The 26,538-nt window shown below is 39.9% G+C and overlaps 1 protein-coding gene across 1 annotated transcript; it reads right to left on the reverse strand.

The window, feature by feature from the left end:
* Window positions 1–1,107: 1,107 nt before the first annotated feature.
* On the reverse strand, window positions 1,108–25,312 carry yap1 (Yes1 associated transcriptional regulator). The gene is made up of 8 exons (XM_026298517.1): window positions 24,603–25,312; window positions 23,509–23,732; window positions 14,413–14,531; window positions 13,738–13,851; window positions 8,809–8,981; window positions 6,180–6,307; window positions 4,924–5,036; window positions 1,108–3,903 (listed from the first exon to the last, which is right to left on the reverse strand). Exons 1-8 carry the CDS (start codon window positions 24,801–24,803, stop codon window positions 3,668–3,670), a joined length of 1,308 nt encoding a protein of 435 aa, XP_026154302.1. The 5' UTR covers window positions 24,804–25,312; the 3' UTR covers window positions 1,108–3,667.
* Between the last annotated feature and the right edge of the window lie 1,226 nt (window positions 25,313–26,538).

Below are 26,538 nucleotides of genomic sequence, written 5' to 3' on the forward strand. Positions count from 1 at the left end.
GTTGTCTTTTGGATTGAGGTCTGGGCCACTCCAGAACATTCATCTTGTCTATGTAGCTTTCACTGTATGCTGTATGCTGTATGCGGGTACAGCACTGTCTTGCTGGAAAATCTTCTTTTGGTGATGTACAATATTTGTACATCAAATACAGACTGGTGAAGAACCCAAGCAACAGTTGTATGCAGTCTCTCTCCCATCTCAGCTGCTGATGCTTGTAAATCCTTCAGAGTAGTCGTAGGTGTCTTGGTGGCCTCTCTCACTAGTGTCACTGTTTGTGAGGACGGCCTAATCTAGTTCGATTCAGACATGTACCATATTCCTTCCATTTCTTGATGAGGGATTTAACTGAACTCTGGGGGTGTTCAGTGCCTTGGGAATGTTTCTATCCACCCTGACTTAGACTTTTCAATAACCTTTTCTCTGAGTTGCTTGCAGTGTTCTTTTGTCTTCATCATGTAATGGTAACCATGAATACTGATTAACCAGTGACTGAACCTTCCAGACACTGGTGTCTTTATGCTACAATTCCTTTAGACACATTCAGGTGATGGCCATGTCTCTAATTGTGAGACTGCTAGCACCAATTGGCTGGACCACTGTTGAATTGGGTCAGCTATTTTAAAGCAGGTGAATATTTATGCAGTCACTTATGTCACATTACATATTATTGACATTACTTTGTAGAAACCTGTTTTGACTTTGACATTGGAGGGGGTTTTTTTTGTAATTTTTTGTCAAAAAAAGCCAAATTATCTTGACCATGATTAATTTATAAAATCAATAAAAGGGTAAAACATCCAAGTAGGTGAATACTTTTTATAGGCACTGTACTTTTAATTTCTTTTTAAAAATGTATTCAAAATATACCTGCATAACTTAATTTACCTATAATGTATTAGAATGCAGCAGATATAAAGTTTAAGTTGTTTGCATTAACTCAGAAGTTGCAGAATTATTGTATTAATCTAAGGCAGACATTTAATGTAAAATACAATAGGCAATTTTAAGTTATTACTATTACTGACAAAAATGAAAGCTGTAGTGTAAGAATAGCTCATGTAATATTTATTAGAATCAACTTGAAATAAAAATAAGCACTCTGAAATATTACCACAAAGTATATAGTTTATTTCAGGCCAATTTCAAAGTATCATATGAAGAAAGATATAATGTAACAGAATTTATCATTCTAAAACACATGCACATATCTATCAAAAAAAAAAAAGAACAGATCTGAATATAAATTCATTTCATGTGCATTTAGAAAACTCTAAATACAAAATCCTTTAACTTGTGTGATTAGTTCTAATGCTACAATGTCAACAGCTAATATGCTCTGACAATTACACACTAAGTAAGCATAAAATCAGGTTCACGTGACAAAATGCATTACTGCATCAAAATGAAAACTGTAGCTGTGCGATACAAGCACTGTAGTGTACCACTCATTTTAGTTGCATTGTTTTCACCAACACTGTTTATCCATCTCTAAACCATCGAACACAAGATTTAATGATCAATAAAATCAAAACTAAAAAACAGGTTTTTCACGCAAAAAAAAAAAAGTTAATTTCGCCGATCTAAAGAAAAAAATGAATCAAGTTAATGCTACCAATTAAGTATTGGCTGGCAACATAATCACTTAAAGGGCACGTACAGCAGGCTGATTATTCAAATGCTATTGCAGCAATTTAAAAAAAATGTAGTTGTGGTGTAAACATCAAAATAACATGATTATGAGAAAATTGTCAGCATGTCTGCACTGGCTGTAGCGGTTTCTTATGTAAACGTGAGCGATTATAGAAGAATCACTTGCTTCTCTGTTCTGAAACCTCAAACTTCCTTAAATCTCAGGGTTAGTCACGCAAAACAACTATCTCGTCTAGAAAGTAAAGAATTATCTTAGCTAGACCTATTCTGACTTGTCCATTAACACTTAAAACCTGCATCATTTTCTCATTAGCTTATACGGTTTGTTCATACAGAGGCTGATTTCCAAATTTTACTGTTGCTTGAATCTGTGAAAATAGAAGCAAAAACAATTGTTAGTGTCATTACAAAAACATCTTTGGAATCTGCCACAATTCCTGACTGAGAAAATGATTTTTTTCTTATATCACTTAAAAAAGAGAGAGGAAAAAAAACAAAAACAAAAAAAAAAAACGCACTGCTATCAGTCAAACCCTGGCCTTCTACACTGCTCCTCAACATGACTCTGAAACTTGCTTAAACTTGTCCTAGCTGAAGTCTAAACCCTCGTTTCTACCCACAGCACAGCGTCGCACAGGGCTTCAGCTCCTTAAATAGCAAGACCGCTTCAAACACTGTAAATCTTGTATACTGTACGTTGTCACTAGGTTTAATTGATAAAAGAGCTATAGTTTCCTATTAGCCAAGAAATATGCCTTTTTGGTTAATGTTTAGAAAACAGTAAAAGCTGCATGTGATCAACAACCAATCACACAAATATGTTACGTAGTAAATCAGATGAGAAAAGATTTAGCTAGATTGTTAAACACAAACAAAAAAAGCCAAACACATGAATTGATCGCTCTTGGCAGACTTCAGCTTGATGACACCATGTGCTGAGATAAGTCGACCCTGTTAAAAATGTATTAATTCATTCATTATTATAGAAGTTAAAAGCAAAAAGCCCTTTGATCTAAGCTATCATACATATGTAGTAATCTAAAAATAAAAGAAAACTAAAAAGATAAAACAGAGTGAACCATGAATTAGGCTTAGATAAGACTGAGATACAAAGAAGCTAGGGCTTAAAAAAACCAAAGAAATCCCTAAATCCCCTTGTGTGTGTATAAAACAAAAATAAAAATGTGATTATTGAACATCAGAGGAAGGCATGGCTGATGTATATGAATACAACCTAATGCTTATTGCTGTATTACAGAAATGTAGTCATTGTTCATGTTGCTCACGGCTCAAAAAAAAAAAAAAAAAAACTGAAGGCACTTGGTCTACTAAAGGTTTAACTTAGTCTTGCTGGCACAGCCAAGCAGCAAAGAAGTCGGTCCCGGGGGCTCCAATCCCCCCACCCCCCCAAAGCAAAGCCAACATGTTCAAACTGGGCCTCACATTACCTTTACTCCAAATCAGTATTGTTCTTTATGCTTCAAATACATCATTTTTGGTTTCTCAGGCTCAATAAAAGGAAAAAAAAAAACAACTTAAGGCCAAATATAAAACTACTTAAGCTCGATGCAATAGTCACACATACAGTTAAGTAGTGCTGCTTCATAGGGTTTTTGCAAACAAAAAAAAAAAAAAAGACGAGGCGACACCCGATGAGGCTAGTCCTGCCCAGTAGAGCTACAAGGAGAGATCAGGGGAAGGAGTGACAGCTGCTCTAGGTACAGATGCCCTAGATTCACTGACAGACCTGTGAAAGATTTGGGGACCCTTGCGTAATTGTCTGTTCATGGGCCAGCCTTGAAGACACAGACAAAATAAAGAGATAACACGCCAGTGAAGAGAAAAGATCAGAACAATACTGCCTCAAAAGAGGTTGGCCTTAAAGCCGAGACAGAGACAGAAGTCCAGAGAGACTTGCTGAAATGTCTTGTAAAAGCATCTATGGATCCTTCACAGATAAAGCAGGCAGCAGTTCAGAGTGTAAAGACAGGAGGAACGGGCGTCCTGCTCTAGTTTTCTATAACCATGTGAGGAAGCTCTCCTTGTCGATCTTGGTAGCTGCCAGCACAGACTCCATGTCATTGAGGATGTCGGAGCTCAGAGCCTCCTGCAGACTGGGCATTAGCTCTTCTCCCTCCACTGCCATGCTCTCTCCCTCCAGGGTTCCCAGGTCCACATCTGTTCCTGGGATGGCATCCAGGTAATCGGGGAAACGACTAGGCTGTGTTGTCATGGAGGGTGGAAGCGGGTCCCCTGATGCACAGAAAAAACATGGAAGATTATTTGAGTTAGGTTAGGGACTGACGAGACTGATTTGTGACCTTGGTGCATGATCATAAAGACAATAACTGAAGCACATTCATATTCACAAATATGATGAAGCAAGTCCACAGGTGAAGAAACTGACGAGAACAGCACCTCCGCACATGGATTGATGCAGCAAGCACACAAAGTAACCACCAAGCACAACTGAATTTCTGCTTGACAAACACAGGAGGGACGTAGCTGCTCTTAAAGGTGAATTCTGCATATCATCCTTTCTTCTGACCCTTTGGGGGCAGAGATCTACGATCACACACCTCTGCTGTATGAATCTTCAGTGACCAAGTCATAGGAGGACTAGTGACCCCCAAAGGGTCAGACGTAAGGATGATTTGCAAGAGCAGAAGTCACCTTTAAGTGAACTTTTGCTTGTACCCACTCTTAGTGTTGTGGTTATTTTGTGCTGTTCTTGACTCGTTTCTCTTTAATTCTCATTAGTGGAAAATTGTGCATAAGAATCAGTATTTATGCATGACTGTCAATTTCTTTGCATGTGGACATTTGACCTGATGTTGACGTCTTACCAATTAGGAAAATACAATCACATCAGATTCTAGCTCTAAATATGAGGTGATATTAGGGTGGAAAGAAGTAAAAGCTGCTGTCTATATAAGTGGGTTCAGTGTAAATATAAATTCACCATTACCACTATGGTAGTTAATTCAGCTGATTAAAGAGTTTAGTTGTTAATGAATGGCTTCAAATTGTAATGCAGTGTAGTAAATGTAATTTTCAATCTATACTGAATGACTACGGGGCTAAAACCTGAGCCATCTTGCAATGTTATCATCCCAAGTCATTAATAATGTGGCATTTTCCCGTTCTTCCTATTCTGCCACCATGAAGTGCAAGAGCAAACTAGTGAAACCTAAACAAGTAAATCCAATCAAAAAGCGAGACATGAATCTACAGACAACACTGGCTAGAGATTCACTTTGTTTGCAATCTCACCTGTGTCCATCTCATCCACACTGTTGAGGAAGTCATCTGGAGTGCGAGGGACGCTGTAGCTGCTTATACTCAGGCCACTGTCTGTGCTCTCATCCCGGGAGTGGTAGGTCCCACTGAGATTAAAATAAAGAAATTAATGTGGGATAAAAGCTCTTTACAATCACAAACATATGCTGACAGAGTGGAGGGAAGTGGAGAGTTTAAGATGATGAGTGATCCTCACTCAACTTAGCTCTGAAACTAAACTGTGATTCTCATTAAAAAAAAAAAAAATCCCACAAAACAAACACCAAGTTATTAAAAGCACACAGACTGAAAAGTAACAGTGTGGCCCTAATTCCCTCTGGGACGCTCTGCATACATCCACATTTCAGCAGATTCATTTGAACGATGGTGACTAATTCACAGAGACACCACTGTGACCAAGCTTCACTTTTTCATCCTCTGTTGGTGAATATAGCAAAAAAGAGCAACGATGAAAGGGGTAAAAGGGACAAAGAGGGAGAGAGAGAAGATATTTGACAAGTCTATACTAATTAGCAGTGGAGAAATATGTAGGCACAATATGGACTAGGCAGAATGAATGAGGCCATTGTGAGAGGAGGGGAGTCAGGCAATGGGGGGAGGAGGGAAGATTAGGTTGGCCTGTCTACTGACTGTACCACATGTTCTCATGGACTGCTTGCTATTCAGCTCTTTCCTCACGTCGTCCACTCAGAAGAACTAGCACTTGAACTGCTGGGATTTATTTTCCAGAATGCCATGGAGCAGAATTTACAGATTGGGTTTGCCTAATAATTACAGCTGCTTAAAGGTCTAGTTTCAACCCAGCAGGTTTGGTGTCCATCTCCACTTTCAATTCAAGTTTGGTTTAAAATAAATTATACCAGCATTTGATTTGTGGCTGCTTATATGGCAGCAGCCATACACCAGAGGTCATCACTGTGCTGGGAAATCAGGGCTGCTGCTCTGAATGAGTCATTACCACGTGAAAAAGGTTAAACCAAGAGACTAGCCTTCTGTTTTTACTACTTGTGCAACCTGGGGAGCTCTCAGCAGAGCTTGTGTTCAAACAGGCAAGCACACAGAATCTCTCAAACAGGGCACATTAAACCAGATGAGCTGAACCAAAATGTGAGCCTTTGCCAAGTGTCCTGACGTCAATCAGTGAACCTCAGCTGTGATTGTGCTGTGCTAAGGCAAATTTTTCCTCCATTTGCTCTAAACAACACTGCTAACGTCTGTATGTGACCAACCTGTTGAGGAATGGGTCAGAGCTGTTAGCAGTCATGGTCCGGGCATCTTGGGCCATGGGGGAAGAAACGGGGTTTGTGCTGCCATCTTGATCCATACTGGTGGGCAGCTGATTCCTTAGAGCAAGCTCCTGTGGATGGTAAAACAAAAATTCATAGGCAACAGAGCAATCAGAAATCAAATTTCCTAAACATTTTAGAACAGCCTTCTTCTCCTGCTGTTCTGTCACTGCATAAAATCTGAAATTATACAGGATTAAGCACATGCTGCCAGCACAGTCCTCTCCATTTCTCCACACAATGTACTCGGCCCCTCATGTAATTTGACACAAGGGGCTGACCACAGTTGGAGACAATTGTTTTCTACACATGTTGTATCAGATAAGGTTCAGGATATGAAGTCATGTTTTTTTTCACGTCCTTCCCTCTAAGTCTTTGAACAGGAAGGGGAATTGACCAGTGTCACTGTTTTCAGATTTCAAACTTTTATAGGGTCACAGAGAAGAACAGAGAGGCAGCCCAGATAGAAGAAACTTGTACTGTTTGAGGCTGAGGCAGTGTTCTGCGGATAAAAAGCCTTAATCAGGCCTTTGGATCATGAGATGTTCTTTCCTTCAGATTTTATTTCAGATGTACTGATGTTCTTTTTTTCTATAGATCTATCCCAGAATCACATGCACATCTAAAAAATCTGGTTTTGATTAAGCAGAATTGTGAGGGTTGTGTATTGTAAACAACCTCTATGGTTTTATTGGCTCCATTTTGTGCATGACTAAATAGCATTAGCACTCGACTGCTACTGGCAAATTGCGTACTTCGCCACCTGCTCTTCACACTTCTGCCATGTAGGATAGATTTGGGTGTGGCAGATTTTGTCCCTAAGGTGAACCAGCAAACACACAGCCTGTACGATTACGCAATTTCCTCCTATATTCATGCTCTACTATACACTGTATCATACAGAATCCAGACAGGTAAGTATAGTATCTGAAAAGCTACTGGAACTTGTGCCTTGATGGTCTCCATTCAATAACCTGATAAAGTTGCTCTTTGAATGTATACAGTTTGGTCTGCAGTGCCTTTCCACATTACGCTGGAGACAGAGTGCATGACTTAAATTTGGAGAATTGCTCATGTGTTGTGTCACTGTAATGTTTTCTTATTTAACTAACTCTGCATCTATCACATGTACAAGACAAAGGATATCAGACAGGAAGAGAGAAATGGGAAAATATCTGCATTTTAACCTGGCTACTCTAAAACCTGTGTTTACATGCAGGAAGTCTTTGTCATGCACATGCACTCTGAGATTAGAAACCTGTTTGGCCTTGAAATGGTTGAGAAATCAGATGTCCCCAGTAGAAATCTGTGTGTGCTAACCATGTTTCTCTTAATACCTCACCCTGTCATGGAAACCAAATTTCTTTTTCATGTGGCGTTTCACAAATTCAGCAGTAACCAGATGACTTGAGCATTCAGTGCATTTTCTGTCTGAACTCTAAAGGGGAGCTCAGATCATCTTTTCCACCTTTACAGCCTGGTGCATGTACACACTCAGGTCACTTCCTATGCTGAACTTTAAATAACCCATGTGAATGGCATAATAAACAACGTCGCCAACATTGTCATTCATAATCATAAAGCTCTGTTTCTGGTGTTATGACACAGCCTTGAGTAAACTAATGGATTTGGCTGCACCACCCTGTGTGGGTGGCAATGTGACACATCACCGTGAGGAAGTGATAAAATTACCACAGATGACTCACGAGACTTCATTGCAGGGTGGTGTAACAATAAAGGCTGATCAAAGGGGCTTAAGTGTCACCACTCTACCTATCAAAGATGACTCCTATTTAAAGGCCTTTTCGAGAGATGCATTATGTTTTACAACAAACATTTTGCTGGTGCCTTCATAACAGGAGTCACCAGTTAAAATTGGGGTTGTTGATTTCTTTCAGAAGCATTTCTGTTACATTTGTTGAGTTTCTCTTTTCATCCCAATGACAATTAATAAATTAAATGCACTGACAACATAATGAAAAAAAAAATCTGTCATCTGTAGCAGCAGCAGGGCTCAAAAAAGCCTGGCCAATAATTTTACTTGACCCAAAGAAAACCATTGGATGGCTGACCTGCCAGTCAAGCTACTTCCTACTAGCCCTTCCTCTGCCCTTGCAATCTCCCACAGGGCTGTGTTATGACTGTTTTGATAGCTAGTGAGCTATTTCAGAAAAGACCCTCACAGCAGTTTTCGTTCACAAGCGAACTGTACTCAAGAAAGCTACAAGTAACAAGAAGTTGGAAGCTGCAAGACCTAAAACCAGAATTAACATTGGTATGGCTTTTTGACAATGGTGACAACTAAGAGAATATTACAGGCTGAAACGTGACATCATGGTGGCCGTATTTCTGCTGGACAGGTTTCATTTTGCTTGGGGTTCTTCTTCTTCTTGGTTTTTAGGACTGACAATAGCTTTTAGACTCAAGCATCTTGCTAATACAGTGACTGACTAATGAATAGATACTGAAAGTATTGACCTTGTGATCTTTTTGATACAGCTTAGTCACTGGCCCATCAGACCACACTATGTCCCAAAGGACATTTGAATATTTTTTAACTCAGATTCCTGACCTGTGGTCTCTGTCGAAGCAGCTCTTGTTGTTGCTTCAGTCTCAGCCTTTCCTTATCAATCTGCTGCAGTCTCATCTGGTTGTTGCTTCCCATGACTACACTGTGGGTACTGGAAGGCAGCTGGCCTCCCTGTTTCACTGGAGCACTCTGGGAAATCCTCTGCTGGTTCATTGCTGCAAGAGACAGGAATTCAGTTCTTAATACAGTATGAAGTGCACAGATACTGTAGCTAATGCTAAATTTTGAAAATCAACAAATGTTAAATTGAAATGGTCTGTTATGGGACACCTTTTTCTTTTGCATCTCTGTGTTTAGGCTAATAATATACATAACACTTTAACATTTTCAAAAATTGTACATAAAAAAGAAACTAAAAGTATCTTCAGCATATTGTACTCTTCTTTAAATGCCTGACTGCATTTAAATGTTGCATAACAAGGCTGACAACTTTTATCTATGAGGTGAACTTGATTGGAGCCAGTGCAGCAGGTTGTGTAGGACAAGAGAAGTCCCAACACAAGTCTTACATCCAATGACTGCAACGATCACTATTCCTGTAAGACCTGATCCCCTCCCACTCACTGAGTAAGACAGGCTTTGTTAGTTTTGTACATTGCATCAGTCATGACTTATCCTCTCATTGTACGTTTCGTTTCCTTCTAAACAAATCGCAGATTATCCCTCAAGACTGACTGCCTCCTTAGCTTAGCCTGATTCATTTCAGCTGATATAACAAATGCAATATGAACAATGTGCAAACCAGAAAAAAAAAAAAAAAAAAACATATTTAAAATAGACCTACATCAAATTCTGTAAACACTGTACCATGATTATCTTTAGCTTCAAAGTTCTTTCAAACAACAAATGTAATTGCATTGTGCACTAACAAGCTAACTGCATGTTTACAATATCAGAACAAGTGTGTGTATTGGAAACACAGCTGTTCCCCAGTGAAATCTTTGTTATTCTTTATTCCAGTGGGGGCGGGTACAATAAACATTGGTATAAAACAGCACAGCAAATGCAGCAGTCTATTCATGCAAAGTAGGTCACACATTTTATCACTGTAGTAGAGAAAGACAAGCAAATGTGCTTGACCACAAGGGGTGTTAACAGTAATGGAACCAATGAGGAGCACTGTTTGCTTATGCGCTTGAAGCACCAACCAAAACAAAGCCTTGACGGGGACACAAATTTCATGCGGGCTGCCTCTCCCTGCTGTCCTGACCACCCCGGCACCTTTCTCATCACCATTCAATCACTGTCTGTTTACACTATCACAGTAGCTGAATGAACTGTGGCTCAGGGCTCTCCCTGGGAAGCACTGGAGGCCCCACCCTGCCCTGCCTTGCGTCTCCCCCCTCCCTCCCTCCCTGTTCATGCTGCCTCCCCAAACAACCCCACCCCAGCACATACACACAGAGTCATGAAGCAGCCTCCTCTCTCCCACACACATCAACTGAATCCATGAGAGAATGTGTTACTTCTCTCCACTTCTTATCTTTGGCAGATGCACTTTTGAGGCTGAATCACTCCACCATCAGGGCACCATTAGCCGTTCCCAAGAAAGAGGTGCTACCCATGGCCCATGTCAGCAGCTGAGATCTGTTAAAGCATGAGCTAATTAAGAAAAGTATTCAGTAAAAGTGAGGGGAGGCAGATGGACAGCGATACACTCATAAGTCCATGTTTATAAAAAAAAAAAAAAAGGTCCAGTTTCAAAGAACCTGGGTTTCCATTAATGTTACTGCTGTTAATTTATCATTACCATGGTTCTACTCAATCTCAGTGCTGCTTGCTGCTGCTGCTTTTTTTTTTTTTTTTTTTAATCACTTGTGTGTGTTTTATTCAACTTGCACATCGGTTACTTTGGACATAAGACAATACTGCACACTTGCGTTGCACTACAGTTGTATGTAGCCCACATTTCTATGTCTTTATTGTTATATTTTTTATTTCTTTCTGTACATAGTGCCTTTACTTAGTATTTATCTAGTTTATACCTTATTACTTTTATTTGACATTCACTCCGGACAGCAATGAAAGAATTTCATTGCAAAGGGAAACATGTTTTCCTTACTGTGCATATGACAAACACTTTGAATCTTGAATAATTTCTTGAAATAAAAACATTTTACCTATTTAGATGTTAACATTACTTAGAGGAAATCTAACGGCATGAAAGCCAGTCAAACCTATTTGTAAGATAAAGTGAAGTCCTGTTGTGAAAGTATTACCTAAACTGTCCTTTGTAAACATTACAAAATTACAAACTACCTGCTTTAGCTTTAACCTACCACACTTGTCAAAACTTCCTGTAGCTGTGTGTTCCTCTGAATTACTGTAAACAGCATTTTAGTTTCAGTTTTACCTCCTAATGAAATGGTTTATATAATCCGGATAAATCACTGGCTTCCATAGAATTGTATTGTATTGTCTTATAATTTGCCTGCTTATGTTTCTTGTGCCAACTGACTTATTGTAATTAGAGTCCCATGTTCCCAGATCTAAGCAACGGCTACAGCAACTACATTGAAACAATGACCAAAACTATGAAGTTTACTGAAATTTTTATTTAAGACATGAGTTTTGAGTATGCACTGAAAGGGGAATACAGAGAGAGAACCAGAACACAAATAGTTCACAATTACAGTCGTACAGCTCTACTCAAACACCAAATCAAGGACTACTACCTTGCAGACTAAACAGCTAGCAGTAACCAATGTTACTGGCAGAACTATGCACAAACAATGAGCATATCAAAGTAGGGAATTACATCTGTGGGTGAGATAGGAGGGAAGGACAGGTTCAGTTCAGGGCCAGAGTGATAGTTTAAAAGGAGGCCTAAAGACTGTGCCTTTGTGTGTTTGTGTGTGCATTTGGTTTTGAAGGGGTGATTGAAGTCAGCAGCACATATGGGCGGTGATAACTGGTGGGCCACGCAGATAAGAGACAAGCTAATGCTGTCTGCCTTTTGTCTTCTTCATGCACTCATGCAACACAACGAGCCAGCAACACTGGCCCTTATCAGGCGATCTCACTGGCAGGCAAATTACACTACAAGATCACCTAAGGCAGCTAGAGTTGAGGCTGTGCCAGCTGTGGGAAGTTTCTATGTGACCAGGGCACAGGCACCTTTAAAGGCTTGGTAAATATTTATGTGACTGTTAATTTAACAAGTTTTTTAGAAAAAAAATCTGTAAAGAATTCTGTTGAATTTATCTGTTTGAGTAAAGTACAGTGCACACGAGTATCTTCCTAGTTTGTTTTTCCTGATTTTCCCTCCAGAGTAGTACGCACAGAAAACATGTCCACATAGGCCAACCCCCTTTGAACTCAGCTATGGTGCACTCATGGCTTGTTCACTGCTCACCACATCCTTGGATCTTAAAGAGGATGCATGCTTATCCCGTCGGCATTTTCTCTCTGTTCTTCAGTTTTTCTTTCTTCCCCTTTCGCCTTGCCTCTCCCTGCCCCCCACCTCCCCCCTCACATTGGAGTTCTTTGACTGAAAAGGTCTGGAACAGATTAAGAGTTGGACCACAGAATAAAGAGGCCTGGCAGAGATTCAAGTCTGTCTGGAACTACAGCAGAATGGGGCTGTGCCTGCACTGGGCCTCACGCAGGGGAAAGCCAGCCGGCAACTACCCTCAGTTAAAGGCGCTCTGCTGCTTTTCTCCTGAAAGCTCAAATTAGCCTCCATTATCAAAGCAGCTGGCTTATGATAGGGGACCTACATAGCAGCAGTATAAAAATTTCTGAAGTAGAGGAGCCAATTTCTATGTACAAATGTGAAATATATGATTGTTAATTACATTTTTATCTTTTTATTTTGGTCAAACCTATGATTATGATGTTAGGTTTTTCCTTCAAGGACAGACCCACACATCAACTATCACGTAGTTTGAAGCACAGAGCACTTGGCAATCTTTCTAAAAAGCCAAACAGTCAAAAGGTACAAATAACCTGCATAAATACTGATAACAATGTGAGCAATTTAAATTATCAACTACAACAAAGATTTATCTGTGTAAAAATAATTTTAAACATAGTCTCTTTCTTCCTATCACTCACCTTAAGGAGCCTGGCAGATTTCTGTGTTCAAAGACCTATTAATCTTGAAAGCACTCTGTCGGTCAGAGCCGCCATCTCTTCCCAGCTGCCCAACTCCTCTTACAATTCTCTTTTGAACTTTCCTGCCTGACTTTAGAACAGGATACACAACTGCTTACAGAGAAACTGCACTTTAAGTGCCTGGGCTGATGAAAAGTATCATTGAAATCAAATAGGATAACAAGCTACATGCTGATTTGCACAATCACCTTTGTGATCCATAAACACCCTGGGGAATGCTGCTGTAATGAGGGGATGACACCTGCAGCATAAATAAGTCAGGGTGACATAGGCAGGAACCATCTCTACAAGTCTTCCTGGCACACAGAAGGATTAGCTCTTTCCCATGGCCTCAAAAAAGTCTCAACACGTGTCTGTGGTCCTGTCACTAATTCACCAACCCTAACCACTACACACTGAAAACCAAGTGTCAAACTTTAGCTTGGACTGGGGGATTAATGGCCAACTCAGCTGCTGCTCCAACACTAAAATGGCTGACAAAAGGTTAGGTGCATATTTTGAAGGTGGGGGTTCAATGAAATCTCTTTTCAACAACCAGTGGCATCACTCCAAAACAATGTAATGCATTGAAAAGAACAATGAATCAAAATCTACAAAATTGAAGTCACTATTATAATTGTTGTGACACATCTTTTTTTTGATTAAGCATCATCTACTGAGGAAATTGAATTGCTATCACAAATACCAAATATTTACTGTACACACTGCACAGTTACTGGTATTTTTATATAAAATAGACATAGTATATTTTAAGTATCTGCAATGTTGAAAAATCTGTCTATATTGCAAACTCACCAAAGCGTGGGTCAAGTCGTGGGTCCAGCCAGGATGTGGTCTTATTCTTGTGGTTGATGTAATAAATCTCTCCCTCTGATGTAATGGCCTGTTCCCAGCCTTCAGGGAGAGGACCTGAAGAATAACAGGTAAAAATGTTAGAGAGGAGCTGCTGACTCACTCACTGCTCAGATTTTCAGATTTTTCTTTGACACACATGCATAACATATAACAAAGAGTACATAAAACAGTGTTCTAAGAACTATTATTGTTCTCCGTTGTGGTGGTGCTGACATACAAAACGAGGAACTCCCTCCAAAGGGTCAAAGAACTATGAAAACGTTCCTCCAGTCTGAAATACAGAGATACATTGTATATAACCTGTGACTCATGGAGCTCCCAAACATGTCAGACAGGACCTGTCACGTTCTACCTCAGTCTTACCTCACCTAGGGCAAATTCCAACTGCATGGACAGAAATGAGGTACACTGAGTCTAAGTGGCATGTAGCAACGAGACAAGACATCTCCTCACTTTTAATGCAGGTTGTATGAAGATAAGAAAACACCCAGAAATAACCCAAATAAAATGCATTTCTTTTAATAATGAAAAAAAAAAAAAAAATATGATGACCAATGTTTGTAATATGCTGTTTCTATATTTAAACTGAATTTTAGAATGTCAACATATACACACCACTAGCTGGGTTCATAAGGTTCTGTTGCTGAACTGGCACAGAATTGGCTGGAGCAGCCTGGTTCATCTGGAGTAGGGCCTTGCGAGGATCTTGCCAAGTGGTGGTCTGATCGATGTGGCTACAATAAAAGAAGAGTCACCAAATTAACTCAGAAAAAAATCACCATCAGTAGTAAGTTCAAACCAGGAGTCATATCAATGTGAAACAGTAGGTCACATGCAGGAACTGATGACTCAGAGCAGTTTCAACAAGCTCTTTGGTGAAAACACTGATCTAACCCCTGCTTACCCCTGCTTTCTGTAAACGATGACTGTTACAGGAAGACAAACTCAGCTGCGTCTGTTTGGACACAGTCTGAACACTCAATGCAATACAGATTCACACATGGCTTTAATTCTTAGCTTGGACTGGATTGGAATATTTCTCCCTATAATTCACTTTCAAAAGTTCAAAATAATTAAAACAGAAAACAAAGAGTAGATGACAACAAAAATTAAATAAAGTCACACAGTCACAGGTTACCTACAGTCATCCGTGACTGTAGGTAACCTGAAAACTACTTCTTCAAAATGTCTAAGACTGGTTTTAAAACAAGTATTTTAATGTCAAACAATGTTGCTTCATCTGTTTTATGGCTCATCTTTGCAGGGACAAGAGCAGGGGAGGGGCATTGTGCTACATTCTGGGAAGGCATTGATAATTAGTGCTTTGTTGGTACTTGTTGCTTGATTAAGATGGAAAGCTAATACAGGAAGCCCTTCTCTCCCGAGCAGGACCCTCTCTATTGTGGGAGGGTCAGTCCCAGGGCTCAACGCAGGGGGTCCTTTTTCCTGGAAGCGGCTCGGACACTGTGGAGTGTCAGGGGCTTTAACAATCTGGCGCCACATTTACAAAGCTTTCACCTGCTTGACAAAGGCACAGACTGAGCTACAACCTAAAACCCCACTATTCACTTTTTTTTTTTTTTTTAAACTATCCCATTTAAAAGATCCTCCCATCTCAAACAAATAAGGACCAACCTCTAACAGCTTGTTTATGTCCCAACAGAAATCATATATTTATACTGTAGCAGAGACTGAAAATTTTCAATGCACAAAAAAAAAAAAAAAAAAAAAAAAAAAAAAAAGTTCATAATGAAATTAATGGCCCTTTCTATTGGATAGGCTCTTTCACCCGCTGTCATTCTTTACAACCTGCTGTTAATTTGATCCCTGAGAGCCATTAGCCCACATTTTGGAACAGCTGGGTGAAGTGAGAGATTCAGATTCTCTTGGCCTCTGCAGTAATGCCAGCCTGCCTGTCTGCTCTCTGTCCCAGGCCAGAGAGCGAGAGGGCCTGACTCAGCACTCCCCCCCATCACTCCTACCCCCCAACACACACACATACACAATGCAACCCATTTTGAAGCCCCCTCTTGTTTATGCTTTACTGATCAAAGGAGCTGCCAAATCCCCTACCAAACCCTCCCCCAGCCCTCACACACACAAACACCACAAACCAAGCAAAATAGCTGGAACTGCTCAGACTGTAGGGGCCCCTTGAGAAAGAGGGGTCACAGGGAGGGGGTGAAACAACTACAGAAAAGAAAAAAAAAAAAAGAGTGAAAGAGAAAAAAAAAACATCTATGGAAGCCATCCCTATGAATTCCATTGGCTGCATGAGTTGCTGTGGTCCTGTTACAATCTGAGCGCCCGCCCTGCCCCCTCCGCTGCCTCCTTCCCACTCTGGAAACTATGACATTTATTATCGAGGGGAGGGGAGAACAGGGGAGGAGACTGGGAGAAGAGCACTCGGATAAGGGAATGAAGGGCTTATCGTAAATGAGAGGCCTGCTCATCCTGGTACACAGATGCTGAACAGATATGCTACTGAAAAACATGGATGGAAATATACAACCCCAAAGCTGTGCAATAACCTGTGCATCTTTCACCACAGGCAAAAGTACAAATATTGAATTCTCAAACACTAGCTTGGGATACTAACTTTTGTAGCTCAAATCAAAACAGATGTAAACAACTTCAGCTCATAACAGAGGAGATGATAATCACACTGTGTTAAAATCCACAGACCGCATGAGCTTCTAAATCAGCACTGCACTATATTCAAACCGCCTGTATGTGGGAACTGAGAGACCTAGTAAATGAGTTACCAGGAGCCAGTAATTCATCACCAAGTATTAAAACTAAAAGATAATCCATTCACTCAACCTGACCTAAACCTTATATGGCTGGGCTATACACTGCTTCCTGTAGGGAAAACTCAAAGCGAAACAATGTCATGGCAACTGTTGGGACGGCTGGAGGCCACCAGTTGCTGTTAGGAATTGCTGATGATCTGCAACCTCCACAGTCACAACTGCTCAGTGTTGTCTTTACACGTCTCTGACACCACAGCGAGCTCAGCAGGACAGCCACCGCACCCTCCCCCAAAACATCCATCCCTGGGGCAGGGCAGGGGACACCATTAGTTTCTGTTGTAACTGTCTGAAATCAAACTAGCCACTGCCTTTTAGCTTCTCTGAAAAACATAATGGGTAATCTAAAAACATTGCAGTCACCTTTTGAGCCTTATGAGTATGGTCCTACAATTTCACACCTTTTTAAAGCACTATTTCATGAAAGAGTGCTAATTTTTTTTAATTTAAATCAACCACCTGAATTTAAAAAAAGACCTATGTATCTACATTATTATGGACATGGGCTGATGTTTGGTATTGCAAATCACCAAGGACCAAATATATCCATCATTATCTTTAGGGGAAACGATTTGTTAATAACCAGGTACTGGAGAAAAGAAGAGCACTGGGATTCAAACATGGACCATGAACTGTACTGTACTGTGGTGCTTTACTTGCTAAATTTTGCTCAAGCTGTTATCATGGTTGGAAGAGCACAGAGTAGGACTCCTGATCCACCCAGGCACTTGACATCTCCTTGACTGATGGCCTAATTATCAAGGTGGCGTTTATTGTGCCATTATTTATAATGCGTCTTGCTGAGGAGGAGGGAAAGGGAACTATTCCATGACAGCTAAGCTTGGCTTTGCTTAAATGATTATATAAGCTCATTCAGGTTAGAAGTCTCTCCTATCCTATTAAATGTTATTAAAACACCGTGAATTACTCTTTTTTTCTGAATCTAGGGCTGAGGTTCAAAATCTGCAGAGATCTCATTGATAAAGTCTGAATACTACATTTCTTGTTACCCTGATTCCAATTACAGTAGTATGACAAACTTCCTAGCACAGAGACTGTGTGTTTACACACATCAAACTGTGGCATTTGTGAGGTCAAGGAGAGTGTTTTAGCCAAAAATAAGTCAGTTATGTTTAAATGTCTGTGAAAAAGCTCTGCTTCCTGTCAAAAAGCAGATCAAAGCAAGATTTGAGGCCACATTATTTATGCCACTGTAACTGTCTCTTTTCAAAGCCAGATGTCAAAAGTTGCATTTCACTGGTGTAAAACAGGAGTGAAACTTTGGAGAGTGCACCAATGATGAAGCACACCCCACAGCTGAGTTGTCAAATGTTAAAAATGGGATCCGCAGGCCACAGGGGCTCCACCCAGGGAGTATATGCTTGGAAGGTGGTTGACGCCGATGACTAAAGAGAGCACTGAGGGAGGCCAGATGTAATCAGGCCTCTAAGATGAGGATGACCACCTCTACTCTGGTTGACTGGGGATGCCTGGCTGCCTCTCAATCAGCAAGACATCATCAAGAGAGATTATTGGGGCAACCTCTGTGACCCTTGTGTGGCTTTAAGTTTTCCTTTGAAGAAAGGGTTTTTATTGTCACACTTCCTAAGAAAGTAATGAATTCACCAAGTACCAGAGTGAGTTCACCTCAGAAAGTTCAGGTTTACTGTTGTTTTTTTCCAAGACTAATTAAGACATTTATTTAAGTGTCATTTTAGGAACTACCCTGTGAAATTAATCAGTCTTTTACTTTTTGAAGCAAAAACTGTGAATGATTATGTTGAACGCACTAAATACACACTGAATTTAATATATTACACTTCCTTACAACACCTCGCTCATTAAAAGGGTAAATACACACATTTAAATCAAACAAAGAATCTAAAAGCATGCATGCTGTAAATGACAACATGCATACAAATTTCTTTGCCATGAGTTGAGAACCTTTGGGAATTCTAATCTGAGAGACTTTTCAGATACTACATCTCAGTGGAGCTGGCCTTGGTGACAGTGGAGGCACTCATGTCTGGAACAGAGGTGTTACATCAAGACTTTGGTAAACACTAGCCTGACTTTCTCACAGTCCCATTTGTGTACTGAGCTGACAGGCTCCAGTTGAACTGGAAGGGTCTTGTCTGTGTGTGGTCAATAAACCAAAAGTTTGTCAAACACAAAGTTGCTCCAAGTGAGGGCTGCATACAGGCTTGGAGCCCCATCTCCCCACCACCATTTGTCACTGAGTGGCCTCAGTTCATAACAGATTAGTTGGAAATCCAGCTTTATACAGACTTATAAAGTACGTTAGAGAACAACTAATAAAAATATTGACATTTTATTTCATATTTAGCTGACAAGTATGAGATCAGTTTTAGCCAAGTTATAAAACAATAAAATTTCATTTTAGACAATGGACAACGTCACAGCAATGATGTTTACAACGAATGTGAAGTACAAAAAGCAGGCCTGGGAGCTAACACCTTTTTTTTTATTAACTCTAATGAGGCAAAAATAAAACTGTGGGTATCACAGAATTGATATTACATTTTTGCCAAGTTATTCTTTACTCCACTAGAAAATGTTTGAGGATTTTAAAACTAGAACCAACCATTTCTGTTTCACACAAGCTATTTATTACTATGATGTTCAATCATCTGCTGGAAATATCAACATAATCTCATAATCAATGTCAGCACTACATGGCTACAGACTGCACACAATAAAAGCAAAAGATCTAAGTTAACAGTTTGATCTTTCTCGCTGTAATAGAGGGGTCTCCTCGATTTCTATTTAGTGCAACAGATGTTCAGGAAACCCTAGATAGTGTACACTGAAGCTAGACTAGTTATCACTCTGTTACCTAGGAGTGTGCAGCTTTATGATGTAAAACAGAAAATAAATGACAAATAATAACAGGAAAGAAAGAATTTATCAAATTAGGTCAAAGTGAATAATTTGATCATTTTCAATCACTGTTAGGGTAAATATTGCAAGACAAGTCAACCAAACCAGTTGTGGGAAACCAGGCTTATCACAACAGTTTAAAATCCAGGTGTGAAAAGACAACAGTGTCCATCAATACCTACCCCTGAGGGCAGAAAATAGCTACTCCCCCAAAGCTTTCTTCTGCTTAGGGCAGACTTCCCACGGACTAAAAGCTCACTCAAAGCTGCATTTAATAAGCGCCCGGAAACAGTGATTACCCCTCCTAGTTCACTGGCGTTTCTAAATTAGAAACCTTCATTAGTTTATGACCCAGCCCTGGATATCAGCCCTGCCCCCGTCCCAGCACCAAGCAAGGTGACCTAACCTCCCTGCCCCTGCTGTCATAAATCAAAGGCCACAGCAAACTGCTGGAAGAAAGAAGAGAAAAGGTCAACAGACTTTGTTGACATTCTCCCAGTCCTTACCCTGCTCAAGGATTTGGGTTTTTATGTAACAGCCAAAACAAAATAGAGAAATATTTTGCAGGAGACTGTTCATATCTCATATAATTTCTATTAGGGCTACAACTGCCAAGTGTTTTCATTAACTTTTTAACTGTTGAATAAACTTAATATTTTATTACAGTATCCCAAAGCATGAAGTGATGTCTGTCTGGCTGACACTTGAAATCAAAACTAATGTGGAAAACAGAGAATGACAAAATCCCAGAAACAAATTTAGTTTAATTTTAATGACTTATCTCTATTCAAAAGATTAAAAAAACATCCATTTGCACTGGTTAAGTCGGTGACTTGCTATGACTCACAGTCGCTGACTTAACCAGTGCATCAAACTCCCAGCCTGACAAGAGCTGAAGATGTCAGGTGTGAAGAATACAGTGAAACTCTTAAGAAAGCCTACTCTCATCGCCATCTTTAAACTTCATGTCAGCCATTTGTCTATTTTGGGAAGGCTCACATGAGTCTCAACAGCCCTGTGGTCTGAATAAAGATCACTGTTTCACTGCTGGGACAAAGGGAGGGCCGGAGTTTCTCTTGGCCCCTCTTCTAGTCATCTCCACATGGCTGCCATTTAACTCCACTGACACAAAAGAGGCACCATCACAGGACCACAGCCCCATTCATTCAAGAACGGAGCCTGGCTTTTCAAGGAAGTGGGACATCACACAGCATCCACAGAGTTGCTATGACTCACAGTTGGCCTAATCATTTCTAGATGTATAATCCCATATTGTACTAGTAAACAACAGAGGAGGAATAAGAATCTGAATTTTTAAAAGAAAGAAAAAAAAAAAAAAATTCACTCTGAACTGTAAGCACAACAGCGGTCACCTGAGTGAAATGTGAGCCCCTGCTTTCTGCTCAGCTCTGCTAGCTGGTGACCAACTCCCCACCCCCACCCGCCCGTCCATCCAACCAACCAGCCACCCACCCACCCACCCGCACGCACTCACGCACACACTCACGCACGCACTCTCTCTCTCTCTCTCTCGCTTGGCTTCACTTCTCCTGCAGCATGTCTCAGTCAGACAAGCCTTGTTTATAAATAGGGGAGTGTCTTTTCCAGCTGCCTTTACTCCAGATCAAATATCTACACTTTGATGTGCAGTGTATGGAAGAAGTCTCCTTGAATTTTTTCTTACTTGAACACAAACACTGTGTACTACAGTCTAGTTGTTTAACATGCCAGTGAATAGCTACCCAACTGTTCTTCCACAAGTATGTCTATAGTTTCACCTCCAAAAACCTTGTTCTAGACACAAATGAACAGTCCTACTGGCTTAATTTAAAGGAGAAAGGAGTTTAATATTTGAAAACTCATTGTTAGGTAAAGAAAAAGATTTGTTGGCATATGGTCCAAACAAATTGTAAATATATAATTATATTTTATTGTGTCTTATCAGTAATTTAAGGACTCATGTATATGCTTTCTGCCTGCAGATTTCTTATAGTGAGTAGAAAAGACAAGTTGTGCTTTAAGTTGGGGACATTTTGCAGTCTGTCTGTGGTTTTGCATCAAGCTATACAACACAAAATATGTTTTACTCACAGTTTACAGCTTTGAGTATTAATAATGTTGTTCTGTATCAACTCAACACTACAACTGTAGAGCATGTGCTTACACAGCTAACCAACAACTCAATCATAGACAGGAATTCTCAGTCTGCTTTCCTGTTTTGTTGTCAGTGTAATTATGCAATTGTTATATAACATGGGAAAAAAATAACACATTGTTTCACTTTTAAGAAAAACTGACCTATACCTAGCTATGGGTACAAAACATAATAGTGCAACAAATGTTCGAGGTGACGTTGTAGAAGACTAGGATTTACTAAATTCATCATCTGAAAGGGTTTGGATTAGGCAGTTTCTAAACAACTGCACTGGACCTGTAGTATTTTCTCTCTGCTAACACTCAGTCCATTTTTAGAAAGCATCCTCAGATGAGGCCAGATGTTCTCCAGATGTGAGACTTTAGAACATCTGGTACTGAAAGCTTTGTTTGATCCAAAGTAAGGCTATCATGTTTGTTCAGAGTCTGTGTTGGAGAGTAATACTTCCTAGAAATGACAACGTTTTGCCTTTAAGATGAGTGAGAACGCCAACTTTCACTGCCACAACATCTAAACATGAGCTGCTGTGCATTTCAAAAACTTAACATTTCACAATCAGCTGCTTATATTACCAGCAATTATTGACAAGGATGTCATTTCTTTTATAAAAAAAATATTGAAAAATGCAATCCATCTTTTCATAGAACTACAAAAGAGTACAGAGTGCAAAAGTAATTAAAAAAAATAATAGTTACTGATGCACTCAGACAGAATAGGCTCTGGTATACCTGCTACACTGGAATCTACTGGTTAGAAGATGAGTTTTGCAGAGTCTGCTGTCCTTTGCTGTCTGGGGCAGCTACAGTGGTCTATTGTTTCTACTGAAACCTGAGACCAAGTGAAAGAAAACTACATACAGCAGAAGTCCCTAAAAAGACTGCTCTTGTTTTGCAGAAGCCACCAAATTTAATAACCTACAATTTAACTATTGCAATTGTCTCTTTTTGTGCACACTGTCAACCGTTGTGCACTGCAGCACATTTTCAAATTATCATCAGCAAAGTGTATTAAAAAGAGATGTATTATGAGAATGCAATCTCAACACTATTTCTCTGGTAGCTTGGACTTGTCTTGGCCAGTGCTGAAAGCTAAAATTGTCTTCACCTTAAAAATGCCAAACAAATTTTCAACCTGGCTCTTCATAGGCTACACACTGAATGATTCAGTTTCATGTGATGAACCACAAGTTGATATTCAAGCATTATACTTAATATATTTAATTTAAAACTGTATTTGTTGCCTTATACCCACATGTGCAGTGACAAAGTTGAATCTAATCTAATCTAATCTAATTTAATCTAGTAGACTGCAGACTGTTTTAAAGATTTTTTTTTCTTAATTTGTTCTTGACCCCTTGAAATACAACCATTTTGCTGAGGACACACTGCAGTGAGACTTCTCAATGCGTTACATCCAGATACGATAAAAAGAAACCAGTTTTTAAGCAGGTTTGACGCACACATGGACACATGCATAAAAATACTTCCTAATGACTAACATGGCCTTGTTTAGTAAAATGAAAAGACATGCTTTTTCCACAATAGGGATAACATAGTTGGATGGTTCAAATTAGAAATCAGAAATGCCAAATGTCCCTTCCTGATATTGTCAGGTCAGAATCATTATTCAATTTCTCTTGTGACAAAAAAATAAAAATTACAAAGCTTCCCTTTGGATGCAAAGTGTTGAAATTTGGACCTGTCTAAAGTGACTCACTATGCTCTACATCAACCAGCCACCTACTGAGTTTTATAAACCTTTTCTTTTAAGCTGCAAACACTACAAGTTTTGCAAGGACTATATAATGCAAGAAACCCTGTTGACAGCTGTTGCTAGTATACTTACTTGAGGAAGTATCTCTGGCCAGAAGTAGTCTTGGCCATCTCCCAGCCTGGGGGCAGGGGTACGTCATCAGGAATCTCATAAGAGGACTGGCGGAGATGTTGAGGGGAGGCACCTGCTGAGGCCATACCACCAGACACAGCTCCCAACTGCAGGGAGGCTGGGGACGAGTGTGCACGAACATGGTGAGGGGTGAGTGCACCGCCGCTCCCAGCATCAGTGCTGGCCTGTGTTTGGGTTAGAAGAGAAGCAATATTATTGCAGTACTGTACTTGAAATACTGTGATTTCTGTTAGAGGCAATTTAATGTTAACAGGTTTCATCTTCTATGGTTATAAAGATAAATCATTTATTATAGGGGTATTTAATACTTATTTAAAAAATAAAATATTTGTTTTCACATATTGTAGTGTACACTGCACAACACAATTCAAAGAAATCGAATTGTACCATAAAAGATTAGTGAACCTAAAATCGACATATATTTCTCTGATTTATGTTGTGTCAGTGTTTCATATTTTATCATCACTGCACAGGTATGCTAGGAGGCTGTGTTGGTGTGCGTGTGTAGGCAAGTCTAAATGTTCAGGTCTGGGAGGGGAGAGGCCCGTGTGGGACAGGGGAGAGCGCATGCGCACTAATGACAAAACATCACAAGCAACAGTTGTGTGCGTGTGTGTGCGCGCGCGCACGTGCGTACGAGTGTGTGTGTGTGAGACTGGAGGTGATAATCTTCTCAATTACAAAAATTGTTATTGTATCTTCTCTTTGGGAATAGTTCCACTGGATTATTGCCATTTATAAATATTCTGACATGAATTTAACCAAAAGATTTATCCTTGAGTGCAAGGTCACTTATCCTATGAGGGTTCAGCCAATCTGACAACCCAGTATTTGTAATAATATTCTCGCTTCTTCTACTTTGACGACATATTGACTACATGCCTTCAGTAATTGAATCAGTGTAACTGTAGCTTGATGAGGAATTCACTAGGATATATACCAGTCACATACTGTAGTCCTGAGCACCCACAGGATGGGCCTTCCTTTAATCTTGATTTCTGGGAAGGGGCAGAAAAGAGACAGGGCGGGCTTACTTGTCTGGAATGGGACTTTGGTTCAGGAGGTTTGAAGAAGGAGTCTGGCAGCTTCCTCATCCTCATGGGTACGGAAGGGGGCACGATAGCGCTTTTCGGGTTCATCACGGCGTTAAAAAGCGCCTCCAGGTCGGTCTCAGAGTCGCCCCGTACATGGACGATTTGGTGTCCGGCAGGAGGGTTATGCTGGTTCGGATCCATTGTCCCCAAAACTCTGCAAACTTTTATGTGTCCGAAAATGTCGCCTTCAGAAAAAATAAGTTTGAGCCAATCCCAAACTTTTTTTCGCGCAGCAGGAAATCTGGAAATCTCGACGACACTCAGCAAAAGTTTTCCCGAGTCATTCTAAAGTTTAAAAGTGGAGTACTTTGTTTTGTCCCAAAGTGTGTTAGCTGTCGAAATCTGCAGTAAAACACAGAGTTTTCCTGGTGTTTCTTTCTGACATACTTGTGAATTTAACAAAGCGCACATCTATTCCACACTGGAATCTGTTGTCTGGCCCCGACTTTTCCAAAAGAAAAAAAATGCAGACGCCACCACAAAGACAAAAAAAAACAACAAACTCTTGGCTGAAAGAGTCTCACTTTTTCTGTGTTTCGGCCAAACTGATGTTAATAGTGAATATTTACAGTCCGTACAACAAATCTCCGCAGTTCACTTTGTAGAAAAAAAAGTTTTGCTCCAGTCTGGTCCAAACTTTGGGCAGGACATCAAACTTTATGACTCATGGGACGTCTGCTCCAGAGGCGGGGCTTGGCTTTAATTTGGACAAGAGCCTTTAAAGGTACAGTGCAGTGTAGCCCAGGGGCCCCTGAGAAGCTGCAGGGACCTCTGAGTCCATTTTTGCCATAGTTTCCCCTTTTTCACATCAAAACATGAACAAACATGGAATAAATATAAACCTAAAAGACTCACATATGGTAGGATCTATGATGCACCTTTCTATTGTTAGAAATCCCTTCAAATCCCTATGGTCACTGTTCTTACACCTCCACAGTGACCATACTGTGACTTTTGCTCTTATTTAATAATTGATGGGAAAGCTGAACAGCCATTCTTGCACATTAATTAGATCATCTTGGCAACAATTGGTGAATTAAAGTATTCCTTATTTTGCTGGCATCCCCCCAAATAGTACAAAGACCCCTGCTGATCCCTGGAACACTTGAACATTGAATTATGGCTCATTTGCAACCCAAAATGTAGATGTGCCAGACATAGAAAAATACAATACACATGCAAATGTAGTCATTTGTCCAGATAGACTATCCTCAATTTTATATAGACAAAAATGCAAATGTAGGTAGAAAACATGAGTTTGCACCAACAAAATTCAACTGAACACAAAACTCTGCCTGAATAAAAGGCTTAGTAGGTTAAGTGCTTCAAGTTTTAAGTCATTTCCATAAGTTTGAGTGTTTAAATAATTACTTAAATTTTTTTATAAGATGTACTGCATTTTACTACTTTTTATTCTACGTACATTCTGGTTGTGATTAGGCTGCATATTCACAACTCAGAGATTTTAAAAATAATTTAAAAACACATTTCTCTAATCAGTATGTATGATGGCACTATTTTAAATCTCTTTCTTTTATTTTTACAGTGCTCATGAAAAGTAGATCCATGCAGTTCCCACAATTGTTATGCTAATGAGTCCCCGGTCCATTGAGAAATCATTTTGTCAAGATTTACTCTCTGCGGATACAGAGGCTCTATTTCAACCCTTTTTTCCCATACATTGCCTGAATGAATGATTATGAAGCCCTATTAAATACCCATAGACACTGTAAAACCCTAATGAACAGATTTAAAGAGATCTTGCTTGGCCATGGTCTGAATTGTCTTATTTGTGTGTTTTTTTGTTTTTTTTTTAATTTTTTATTTCATTTTAAAACTTTAGCAACTTGGACACATCTTAGATGAACGAAAGAAA

Source organism: Mastacembelus armatus, chromosome 13 (assembly GCF_900324485.2).
Source record: "Mastacembelus armatus chromosome 13, fMasArm1.2, whole genome shotgun sequence".
NCBI classification, from domain to species: Eukaryota; Metazoa; Chordata; class Actinopteri; order Synbranchiformes; family Mastacembelidae; genus Mastacembelus; species Mastacembelus armatus.